Source organism: Prionailurus viverrinus, chromosome F1, assembly GCF_022837055.1.
Source record: "Prionailurus viverrinus isolate Anna chromosome F1, UM_Priviv_1.0, whole genome shotgun sequence".
Classification (NCBI taxonomy): Eukaryota; Metazoa; Chordata; class Mammalia; order Carnivora; family Felidae; genus Prionailurus; species Prionailurus viverrinus.
This window is the reverse complement of record NC_062577.1, coordinates 21,204,890-21,217,516: the sequence shown is the minus strand read 5'-3', so window position 1 is coordinate 21,217,516 and position 12,627 is coordinate 21,204,890. Positions and strand designations below refer to the sequence as shown.

Below are 12,627 nucleotides of genomic sequence, written 5' to 3'. Positions count from 1 at the left end.
TTTCTATCACCTCAGGAAGGTCCCCCCTGCCTGCTTATAGTCAATCCTCTTTCCCACCTCCAGCCCCAGGGCAACAATGCATATATTTTTTAAAAAAACATATATTTGGGAGGGGCGCCTAGGTGGCTCAGTCGGTTAAGCCACCGACTTTGGCTCAGATCATGATCTCACAGTTTGTGGGTTCAAGCCGGGGCCCCCGTTGGGCTCTGTGCTGACAGAGCCTGGAGCCTGCTTCAGATTCTGTGTCTCCCTCTCTCCCTGCCCCTAACCCACTCGCATTCTGTCTTTGTCTCTCTCAAAAATGAATAAACATTAAAAAATTTTTTAATAAATAAATAAATAACATATATTTGGGGGTTTATCTTTGATATTGATTTCAATGATTGCTATAATAAGGGGTATGAACATTTTTTGGACTCATAGTACACATTTTCAAGTTGCCTTTGGAAGCCACCATACCATTTTACATTCCTGCCAGCAACCTGGGATTTCCGTTTCATTGTGGACTCTCAAGAATTGGGCATCACTGTTTTCCAATACCGTCAAATGATTGGATTTGTATTTTTTGATGACTGAAGCAGGCCACTTTTCTATTTATGTGTTCACTGGTCTTATTCCATTCTGAATGAGTTTCCAGTGTGTACCCATCCTTCTTACTGATATCCTCTTACTGTCCTTTTTTTATTATTATTGGTAGGAGCTTCTCCTATAACTTATTTACACACTGTATGCTACAGGTATTTTTCCCATTATGAAATGTGCCTTTTCACTGTGTTATTTTTTGACATGCAGAAGTCTGTTTCCACATGATCAGATGTGTTCCTGTTTTTATTTTCTTGGGCTCTTTTTCGATTGCTTTGTATAAGTTACTTCCCTCTTTCCATGAGAGCTGTTTCCCTCTCCAGAACTTTAACAGAAGTTCAGTTTGATGGTCTGTTACATTATGGTTAAGACTCAGCACATCAGTTCTCTTGGAGTCTGTCACTTCTGGTGATCCCCCTTGTCAGATACTTGATTCTTACGTATCTTGTGCTGTACATCTGGGGTATCTTATTCTGTGCCGGGGATTTTTTGGATGCGTCCATTTTAATAAGAGCATGGGGGAAGTGGCGCCCATACAAAAGGGGGAAGATCTAGACGGAGCCATGTGATTCGCAGACAAGGGACCAAGGCGTGCTGTCGGTCTGGAAAGGCCTATCCTCTGGTTCCAAAGGCCTGGATTAAGCCATCCTTTGGGAATTGCAGACAGGCAGAGCTTGGGTTCAGCTGTTGAACAGTTTCATGGGCAGCTTGGAAAACTATCCCCAAAGCGAAGGCTCCCTGTCTGGAATGCGGCACAATTCACTGAGCAGCTAACACGTTGCCGACGCTGGTCGAAAGCCCTGGAGATACAGCACTGCGTAAAACGCTTTCTGCCCACTTGATGCTTCTGTTCAAGAAAGAAGACAGCCAATAGCAAAAGGAACTAATATATGAATAATGCCAGGAAATGATAAATGATATAAATAAAAATGAAGCCGAGGTAGAAGGGCTATTGTGTTCAGGGAAGACAGTGAGGTGGCATTTGAGCAGAGATCCAGAAACTGAGAAGTGATGGGTGTGGTGAGGGCTGATGGGGGGTGGGGGGGGGGGAAGCTGGGACTGAGGGGGAGGGGCTAGCACCCACATGCCTGGCTTGTTTGAGGACCTAGGTGTAAATGACTCCTTCAGCTATGGGCCCAGTTTCTCACCTAGACAGTTTATTCACTGCTGCATCTGTTGAACTCATTTTTCAATATCATCAAAAAAGCGCTAATGTATTAAATAACCTCCCGTGGGCCAAGCTTTGCTGAGCACCTTATGTGTTTTCTGATTCCCTCAGCAACACTGCATGTTAGGTCACTTTCCCCATTTTACAGATGGGGAAGCTGAGACTTGCTGCGTCCTCTCAGTAACATCCATCCAGTTGTCATCTACCCCCCTGGGAAAATCCTCTGTTCGTGGCTGATTGTTAGGTGCTTGAGGTGCATGTATTAGGCTGAAAGCACACAGGTCTACAGAAATGTACTAGAGACTTCCATGATAAAATCAAACCTGAAACTGGACGGCCAGCCCTTGACCACTTGTCTAGTTAACTTCAGGACCAAGGTACTTTGGAGGAACAATTCCTTGGTCCGAACTCACTCTTTGGGCTGCCCCTCTTTAAACTAGCAGAATTTAAAATTAGGATATGGCTTTCCCTTCTCTTTTCCTTCACATCCCCAACTCTTAGCCCGGACATTTGAACCAACAAAGAATCCATACCCTGGAACCTTGGAAATGTATGCTCTGTGTTGACATAAACTTCTTGAAGTTCCAAGGAAATAATGCAGCTGAAGAGGACACAGAAAGCCCATACAGAGTAGGGGCACAGTGGGGGAAATCTCCAGAGGCAAGAGCTCCTGAAGATTTTTGAGTCTGCACCAAGATGCTTCTGTGTTTCTTCAAACAGCTTTCCTTGTCAGCATCGTTGGGACTTTGCAGCCTCCTCCCAGGGATCTTGTTCCCCGTAGCTTTCAACGGGTCCTTTGCACAAGGGTGGAAATTGTGTCTCGAGGCCCCAATTCTGACTGCAGAAAGCAGTCTTTACAGACATCCCTTTCTGTAGCCGCATAAAGGGAAGGGCCTCCTTGGTCAGGAGAATTGCCGTGATTCTTCTAAACCCAGCTCACTCCCACTTCTGCCTTCTGACAGCTGAAGGTTTTCAGGTTCTCTTTTTAGCACAGTTCTTTATAAATTTAAATGAGATGTGCAGTCATGTTACAGAAGGTCTGCCCGCATGGGGGTGGGATGTGCCAGGAACCGTTCTCAGGTTCCCCTTCTAGAATGATGCCGGCCCTCCGCGAGCTCTTACTCTCCATGCCTTTGATTTCCAAGTTTTCTGTCCATGAAATATTTGGTTCTCAGAGCTGCTGGCAGGTGACAATAACAAAAGTAGAATTGATTTGGGGCGCCTGGGTGGCGCAGTCGGTTAAGCGTCAGACTTCAGCCAGGTCACGATCTCGCGGTCCGGGAGTTCGAGCCCCACGTCAGGCTCTGGGCTGATGGCTCAGAGCCTGGAGCCTGTTTCCGATTCTGTGTCTCCCTCTCTCTCGGCCCCTCCCCCGCTCATGCTCTGTCTCTCTCTGTCCCAAAAATAAATAAACGTTGAAAAAAAAAAATTTTTTTTAAATAAATAAAATTTAAAAAAAAGTGGAATTGATTAGAATTTGAAGTTAGTTGTCAACTCACTACAATTCTAACAAAAAGGACGAGGATGAGCCCTGTGGTCTGTGGTCTTGGGCTCCTCTGCGGTTCCCCCCGCAGGTAACATGGCGCTTCTCCCACCTGGCAGGTGTCATTTGTCAGGAAATAATGTCAGCAAAACAACTGTTGCCATTTTCCTCCACCTTCTCCTCCTCCTCCTCATAGTGGTTATAATTTCAGAGAAGAAAATGCTCAGGAAGTGATCATGGCAGTCTTGGGTTTACACAGACGGTTGATATAGTTTTGTCCCTCGAAAGGAGGCGCTCCCTTATGGTAACAGTAAACTTGGAGGATCTAAAAGGCTCCTTCTGCTGTGTTAACCCTGTAACTCATTTACAGAGTTGGAGACACTGCTGTGTCAGTGAGGACATCCGTTCACATACGTGTGGCTCTCTGTCTGTCATTGCATGCAAGTTCTGTCTTGTGGATGAAGTGCCTTCTGCACACCACATTGGCTGGCTGGGGCTTTGCCTTGATTGAGGCCTCTTTTAGATATAAGAAAGGAAAGGACTTAGGGTCTGCCACAGAAGTGTATCCAAGGTCACGAGGTTCTGGCCTCCCTGCGGTACAAGGCTGAGGTGGGAGGAAGGGACACCCATCAGATCACAGTTTATGACCACAAGGAAGGAGGTCCCCGCTCCCCTGCCAGGAGACTGATCACACTCGGGATTTGTAATAACAATGATTGCAATGATAGCAGCAGCAGCTAACCTTTATTGACTATCTGCCAGGCACTGTGTTTTTCCCATTTAATCCTGATCACAACCCTGAGACAGACCATGATTATCCCCAGGAAACCAAAGCCCAGCAATTTGCCTGTTGTCACACAACAGTGTGTACGTCCGTATATACACTGGAAATGTTCTCTTTCCTTTCCTGATGAAAACTGCATGAGCCCTGCCTCTCCCCTCCAGCTAAACAACAGTGTCCATTTCCAAATACCCTCCCTGAGCCGCACGAGTTGAGGATCTGTGGAGAGCATCACCTGATATGTTTCTAGCACTGTGCTGGTACGTCTGGATGTGTCCTGTTTCCCACTTTGTAGAGTAAACTCCCAGCCATCAGGGCCCAAGGAGTTCTCCTTCCTAGCTCCCCAACACGTGGTTCAGAGTGTCTCCTAAGTGGTCGGGGTCCCGGCGAGGGATGGTATCTGCTTGTGCAGTGTCACCGGGGAGGCTGTTGATGGGCGATGACGGCTGAGTGCATGCCTCTCTTCTCAGGAAGATCGGTTACCCAGTTTCTTTGCCCAGGAGACATTTCATGCCACTTCTAAAATAAGCGTGGTGGTGACATGGGGCTCAGACGCTCTGCAGGTAGCAGGGGTGAGAGTTGGCAGTCTGATGGAGGAGGAAACCAAACATCGTGAATCACATTCAAAGAGAACGAGCAATCTGGGGCCGTTTAACGTGGGAGCTGGCAACCTCCCATGCCTCGCAGGCCCCGAAGATTTCACTGTGTGGCAGCATTTTGTTATTTATCAAACACATGTGCACATGTGTGCACGCACACACACACACATAATAACTACAATTATGTGCCAGACACGATTCCATCACTGTACTACTCTTAACTTGTTTAATCTTCAGCAACCATGTGAAGTAGGGATAGTTGTCTTCACTGTACAGATGGGGAAACTGAGATGCAGAGAGGTGACTCCGTCAAGACACCAGAGCTAGTCACAGAGCCAGGATTACTGCCCTGTCAGATGGTACAGTCATTAGTTATGATGATGCTCACCCATTAGGACAATGTGAAATATTTGCAGCATCCAGATATTATGACAAAGAATCCTGTAATACATTTGCGAAACAGTTTCATGCAAAATTGTTTTTTTCTTTGTTTTAGATACTTTCAGGAATAAGTTCCAGTTAAGTAGAGAAATCTGTTTTTAAAGGAATGTATCCCCTCAGAATTTAAATGCATAGTGTGTATTCAGGAAGAAAAAGGTTGAAGGATACAAATACTATTAATACATGACCTTTTACAAAGCCCTTATCTATGATATTGTGATCTCATGGTGGGCAGGTACTTTTGTTCCTGTGCCGTCTCGAGGGATTACAGACCGAGAAGCTGAATGCTCTGACCAGGACAACCCAGCTGGGGCAGATGTGGAGCCTAAATCCCAGTCCTAACCATGCCTTCATAGAGTGTATAACCCACTAGAGAGAGGAGGAAAATGTTCAAAAGTAACGACTGTATGTAGTCCTCAAGCCCTCAAGTAACCTGTTTTGGTAGCAAATGAATCAAAAGCATTTTTGTTTTCTTGTGCATCCTACACATACCAAGCATAGTCCCAGATCTGTTATACATAGTTCAGTGGATCTTTGGCGGGGCGGGGGGTGGGGCAGGGATTTAACCCCTGTTTTAATTGGGAGTGGGTTAAAACTATGACATCCCTGGATTATACCATCCCCTTCTGTAAAATTCTAAATTCCAGGCATGGAGATGTAACCATAGAATATGTGCAGCCCCAGCCCCAGACAAAAGTGGCTTGTTCATTGTTTATTTCAGTTTCTCTTATTCATGAGAACTTGGTCTCCTGAATGGTTCGTCCATTTGGTAATTTCTTGGTGAAAGACTGAGTCTTGTATGTGCCTAACATAAGTTCTTACCAATATAAAGTAAGGGCTTATTTGGGACTTGGTAAAACTTCCATGCCTCGAGGCATAGTTCATTTATAAATCCGCCAACAAGCATTTGCACCTTCTCTACCTTGTGCCCAGTCACTGATAAAGCCTGAGTTCTGTTCCAAGGGGACAGACTCGTTGAGAGAAAATTGCTGGTGAGTAACTTGCCTCGGACTATGCTTTGAATTTCTCACTCACACGCTATTCTTCTCTTTTCCCCTCAAGGGTCGAGATTACTGTTCGGAAGAAGAGGATATCACATAGCACCAATTCGACCACTCAAACCAGGAGCTACTACTGTGTAAATAAGTTACACCCCAGTTGAAATCTTTGCAAAGGTCGGTTCTCTTCAACGAACAGCACTATAGCAAACGAAGATCGTTCCATATCGTATGCCCCATTAAATTACAGTGTTTCTTAATGAACTTGCAAAGGAATATTGCTAAAAACAAACAAACAAACAAACAGAAAACCGTTCTCGAACTTTCTTTGTTGCTGCTAGTTAAAACTTGTTGCAACTTTTCACTTCTCTTGTGTCCAGGTATGCAGCAAAATTCTGCAATTTCACCTTAAAGATACTGTTGGTTTTACAGATGCTCTCCAACCTATTTTCTATAAGATGAGGTAGTGGTGAACTCAGATATCAAACTCCTGTTGTAGAACTGTTCCGCTTCTAAGACAAGCGTCTCCTTCCCTCTCTCCTCCCTCCCTCCCTGTCTCTCCCGAGCGGTCCAGAGCCTTGCTTCTCACTGGCAGTGTTGCGCTTTGGAGATGGGATGGTTGCTATGGCAAGCTGTGTTTCTCTGCTAAGAAGAAGTAGAGAAGCTCTTATCCATTAAAAGCATGTTGTGACGTGACTCCCGGAGTGACGTGGGAGTGAGCAGCAGGTGTCATTGACTAGGGATCTTAATCAAGGATTAAGCTTGCAACACTGGCTTTGCTCAGATGCAGACGGAAGTGTGATCACAATCATTTTGAATCCCTCTTCCCCACTTTTTTTTCTAAGAAAATAAACATTTTACTGTTTTTATGTATCCTTGTCTTCTCCCATTCATCCAGTTCAGTGTTTCACGATGATCCCGGGCGCAGAAGATGAGCCCTCCTTTGCAGTGACACTGATAATTGACCTTCGTGGCTCCCTGCCCTCCCATCCGTCACCCACCACCCGTTAGCAGGCTGTCAGTGGTCAGAAGAGATGAGGGGACACCCCTCGACTTTTTAGGAGGGCCTGAAACCACCCTGTTACCTTTCATTTCGTTAGCAAATAAGCCATCCTCCGTCCTCACTCTCTCCCTTCAGAATGTTCCATGAACCTTGCCACTTCCTCCTCCTCTTACCTGCAGCACTGGCTAGGACAGTGCAAAGCGTCTGCCTACTGGAAATGTAGCACGTTGACACTGGCGATGATATTTGGAGATGCAGAAGCCAAAGCCCCAGGGCAGTGGTGGGGGAATGTTGACTGTGGGTTTGGTAGAGTTTATTTTTCCATATTATATGAAGAGAATGATCTCTTCTCGAAGACAGAAGTAATATTTTTAACAAATGTTGTCACAAGTAAATAGCAATCAAAAAGGAGAAAATAACTTTTGTATTTTTTTAACGCGTTTGATAGCTTTGATGAGGGTTCTCTTTGTTACTGTCAGGGAAGGGCACCCTATTAAATGCTATGCTAGGTTTGGGTTTGTCCCACAGAAACACAGAAGGAGCACTGGGTGTATCTCTCTCGTGGGGTTTATCAGCCTCACTGCCACCCTCCCAAGGTGGGTAGTTATTTGTCCTGGGTAGCCAAGCAGCACCTGCCAGGGAACAGAATCAGAAGCTGAATTTGCACTTGCTGAGGAGATGAGCCTTGACTTTACAATCCATCCATGTGCTAATGGTGCGAGTCCTTATCTCCGTTTAGACCGAGGGGCACAACAGTGAGGGAGAGGAAACTCAGTCAAGTGCTACAGAAAATGGACTCAAATGTTAGCAACAAAAGCCCTTAATTCTTTCAGCCGACAGCAGCTATTTTGGGGAGCAGCTGTGGTTGTTACATAAATAGAGATGCAGCCAAAATTTAAGGCTTTTTATCCTGCTTCAAGCAGAAAAATGCAGAGAGAGTCAAGTCGCCTAGGGTTCTAAGTTCCCTCCCTTTGTACGGTTTTGGCCAAGTGACTAAAATAGTTTTCCTCCACCGTAAATGAGCTGCTGAGCCCCACCTGAAACCTGTCCATTCGGGACTTGGCCTACTGTTAGATGATTTCCTATTCTTACCAGGCAACAATGATGCTGACACGAAGCATCTTCCCTGTGACTCCTCTGTTTGGTGTCTCAGAGAGTGTCTTCCCACAAAATCACCGCCTTCTACCCAAAGATAAAACATGCTCGTATCGTTTTTTTCCAGTCATTTTTAACATTTGACATCAGACACATGTACACGGAACTAAATGTGTCCTGGGAATTTGACTTCTGAGTGTTTCATTAAACTAGAAGCCTGTTCCCATGAACCAGGGCCTCTTCACCTGGAGTTCTGTCTCCTGGGTTTAACTCTTTGATGTGCAGACGTGATTTCATCTGCAGATGAAATCTGCATACACATCGGTGTATCTAGAAATAGATCTGAGAAATGGGGTGGTTGAGTGGGTTGGCATGAGATGCTTGACTATGTTAGCAGCACACAAAGCTTGTCTGTTTTCCATCGTTGGCTTTAATCATAAAATTGTCAAGTGATTTGTGTTTGTACTTTATTTTTTTTATGCCTTCTGAAAGGGTCTAATGCAAAAATATTTTGCCTTTCCCCTCCTCCCCCCGCCCTCACCCAAGTGTATCTGAACATTAAGCAGATTGTCTCAGATACAATGAAAAGAATCATCCAGAAACTAGTGCTTCAGCTGGCTGAGGACTCAGGGAGATGGAAGGAGGGAGGGAGGGAGGGGAGTGGCCTGGCGGATGGAGGTAGAAAAAGGAAGGATGAGAAATGGACTGAGAAGCTTTTAGCAGAGAGAGTCGATAGCATGGCCAAGTGCCGGATGCAATTCAAAATCCAGCTGCCTGGCGGCCAGTGGGTGGGGCCGACTGCCAACAAGATTTACAGCTGGATTACACACGCTTTATGTGTTCTAAGTTGTGGAGTTGTAAAAGTTCAGCAGTATATGCGCTGCTTTCTTTTGGTTGGCGGAGATTCAAGATTCTGGAGTCCTTGCTGTCATAACTGAATACGCATTTGTTACTGGCAGAGAACCTCAAAAGAAGCTTTTACCTCAGCGATGCCTGCTAGCCCCAGGCTGGAGCATAGAGCCGTGTTATGGTCTATTTAGGGACAAAGAACAGTACAAAGTCCAGAGACGAGGAAACTAGGTCAGCCCACGGTGGCCACCCACAGGCCCGCTGGGAGACAGGTCTCTCCCCCTCTTCAGAGCCCCTGGTCTGAGACGGGGCGTCTCTGACTCGAATAAGAGATGAGATGAGCTGGTGGAGGAGTAGCCTCAGGTCGTCTGGGCTCTGCACTGGCGCTGCCGCAAGTCAGGGGCGCCCCCAGAGTCCGAAGTGACCCGCCTGTGACCTCAGAGCCCCCAGGAGCAGCCCAGGGACGGTGGCGCCCCCTTCCTGGCCCCATTTGATGCCATCCTGCTTTGAGTTGCACCTCTGTCCTCCTCCCAACCTCATCAAGACTTTCTTCCTCTGAGGGCCAGACTCTCCCATAAGCCCGCTAAAAGCAGAAATTATACCTCTCGTGAATTTTACCTCAGAGCCTGTGATGCAGGCCAGCATATTGATTACAAATTCTGCTCAGACATTAGGCAAGGATTTTAAGAGCGCTCCATCTCTACTGGCCTTAGAAAAGAAACTACGTTAAATATGTTGGTTTCCTAGGAAGAAAAATGATCAAATTCTTAATCCAAGAAAATACTGACTCTGAATCTTGGACTCCGGGACTCTAGTATGTTCTATATGAAAGGCAAAACGATTGGTGTCTAAGGCAGCCTCCCTCCTCCCAACTCCCAAATTAAAAAAAAAAAAAAAAAAAAAAGGCGTATTAGATTGCACTGTATAATTTTACATAAAATCTGCCTTCCATGCTTCTGCCCCTGGAAGGCATTTTCAGAGCTTTATTTCTTTGTACCTCTCAGAAATAAAGCTTTTTGTTAAGTTGCTTGAAACGCCAGAAGGAAAAGAAGACAGGGTCGAGGAAAGGGAATATATATTTAGAGGCATGATGAAAAGGTGGCAGGAAGCAGGAACATTGGCTTCTGGAAGTCACGTGTGGACTGCTAGACCCCCACGCGCTGGTGTAAAGCTGGATAAGGCTGTCGGCTTTCACGCCGCGGCAACTGTCCTTGCAATAAACCTTTGGAATTTTGTGAATGAGTTGTATGGGTTGCCTTTTGCCAATGAATGGACCTGTTTTTCCAAGGGGAAAATATGTCCTTCAGTCACCTTTATGTGTGTCTCTGGGAAAGGGTCAAAAGGCCACAGCAGAAAATGAAGATGGTGGGTGAATATATTTACTTTTGTGACAAACCTGAAGACTATCTATACCACGTCTTTCAGGAGACTCTTGTACCTTATCTGGGATCTAATCCTAATCTTGGGGAAAGAGGAAAAGGAACTAATATTTATTCATTATACTCAACTCTGTGCCAGATACTGTGCTAGGCATTGTATAATTGTCTCATATAATCCTCACCATAATCCTGTGAAGCGAATCTGTTCCCCTCGTGTTCTAAGTAGTGTATCGTAAGTACAGAATGCATCTATCCAACATAAATGCCCATGTTGAAAGAAGGAAAGATGTCATTCAAGTATTTTCCGAATTTTTTATTATTACTATGCCCTTTGCAACACTGTGAAAACAACCCTTTGAGGGTGTCTACCTTCCAGACTCTCTCTTTGGCTCGTCACCAGCTAGCTTTGCCATGGGGAATGTTTTCTTTGGCCTTCCCGTATCTGATGAGCTGCCCACAAACAGGAGAGGCCACTGGCTAACAGGAGTGTAGGGTCCACAAGAAAAAGGCTTTGGGAATTTAAGCACAGGTCTCTCTTCTTGGAATCCTGACAGCATCTGGAAAAGGGACCTGGGACTTCTGCAGTTAAACACCAGATGCGGCCAGATGCAGCCAGAACAGGCCTTTGAAAATTTTTTTTTTTTCAACATTTATTTATTTTTGGGACAGAGAGAGACAGAGCATGAACGGGGGAGGGGCAGAGAGAGAGGGAGACACAGAATGGGAAACAGGCTCCAGGCTCTGAGCCATCAGCCCAGAGCCTGACGCGGGGCTCGAACTCACGGACCGCGAGATCGTGACCTGGCTGAAGTCGGACGCTTAACCGACTGCGCCACCCAGGCGCCCCCAGAACAGGCCTTTGAATGCTTGATTTCCTTCCCTGGCTCCCCAGGCTTATTTCATCACAGGCTGCACCATTTTAAGGTGAAAAGCCTTAACCTTGCAGAGAAGTGTGGGAGAATCTGAGCTCCAAAGGTAGAGGAAAGGCCTCGACCATTGACTTACAATCCTTTCTTGTGGGCTAGGTCTTGATGTCTCTTTTTGATGTTTGAACCGGGGTCTGTATTTTCCAGGCTAGTATAAGCACTGAAACTAGATGTGAATCTCTCTCAAGACTTTAATGTTTTGGATAGTCATGTAGTGACTTGAATAGTCATTTAAATAACTTGTCCAAGGTCAGAAGAGCCCAAGAATTCCCCAGAGTTCCTTTCCTTGCTTCTAAAGGCACATCCTCGATAGAAGATGACTCACGTCTCCATGGCAACTGTTAAAGGTGCTGCCTAGAGGGGACCCACCCCTACCCTCACTTGGGTTGAAAGAATCAAAAGAATTTCCTTGTGTAGAGGGGGTGCTAAGTTCAGTTTTCCTGTGAAAACTATCCCCAAGATCTCACCTCCTTCAAACCCGGCAGCTGTCAAATTCCTTCAAGATAACGTGGGAAATGGCTCTTCTCTCTTGTAAGCCAGAGAAATGGCTTTAATTCAGCAAGATTCATTCCTAAACCAAAGGCCTCATTCTAATACTGTCTTCTGCCTCTACCCAGAATTCTCTGTTTTTCCCTTTCTAGGAGTTATTTTTAGTCCAAGGCTTTGAACTTGATTGAGTAAGACTTAGAGGCAGTAAAAAGAACTCCATAAACTCAGCCAGAACTGCCTTAGGGTCCCTAGGATTGAAAATAGCTCTGGCACCTTAGGGACCACTTGGCCTAGACCCAGAGGTGATCGAACAGCCCCTGTGTTTTGGGCATTTCCGTCCAGACCTTCAGGGACTGTTCTTTCTTGACAGTCAAGTGAGCGAGGGAAGGGAAGCTTCACAATAGATTTCAAGCCAGCTTTTCCATTCAAAACAAGATGCAAATTTATTTTTAAAAATTCATATCTATTTCCCTGGAACAGAATCAGGCAGCTGCCTTATTAGGACTCTAAATTTGGATCTATTTTCTTAACACACACACACACACACACACACACACACACGCTCACATGCACATGCACAAAGATGCATAGAGAAAGAAAATATAACTACTTTATCATTGAAATACTTCAAGGAAAAGCTGTATTTTGCTTTTTGTAATCTCTAAGATGACATCTAGGAAAGTATTGGTGTAACTCTAGTAATGACAAAACAGGAAACGCTGGTGATCCCTGTCGTGAAAGTTTGAGTTAGACTGAAACAGAAGGATAGAGGTCTGCTGGTCACCTCACCCTGTGCCCCCTCTGGACCAGGCTGCCCTGCCACTGACATGTTTG

The 12,627-nt window shown here is 45.5% G+C and overlaps 1 protein-coding gene across 1 annotated transcript in view; it reads left to right on the top strand.

The window, feature by feature from the left end:
• Positions 1-12,418, top strand: part of CF1H1orf21 (chromosome F1 C1orf21 homolog) — a 176,895-nt gene extending 164,477 nt beyond the window's left edge. The window contains exon 6 of the mRNA XM_047840781.1: positions 6,117-12,418. Coding sequence (XP_047696737.1) covers positions 6,117-6,155 — 39 coding nt within the window. The 3' untranslated portion in view covers positions 6,156-12,418. The remainder of the gene's footprint in view (positions 1-6,116) is intronic.
• Positions 12,419-12,627: the final 209 nt, after the last annotated feature.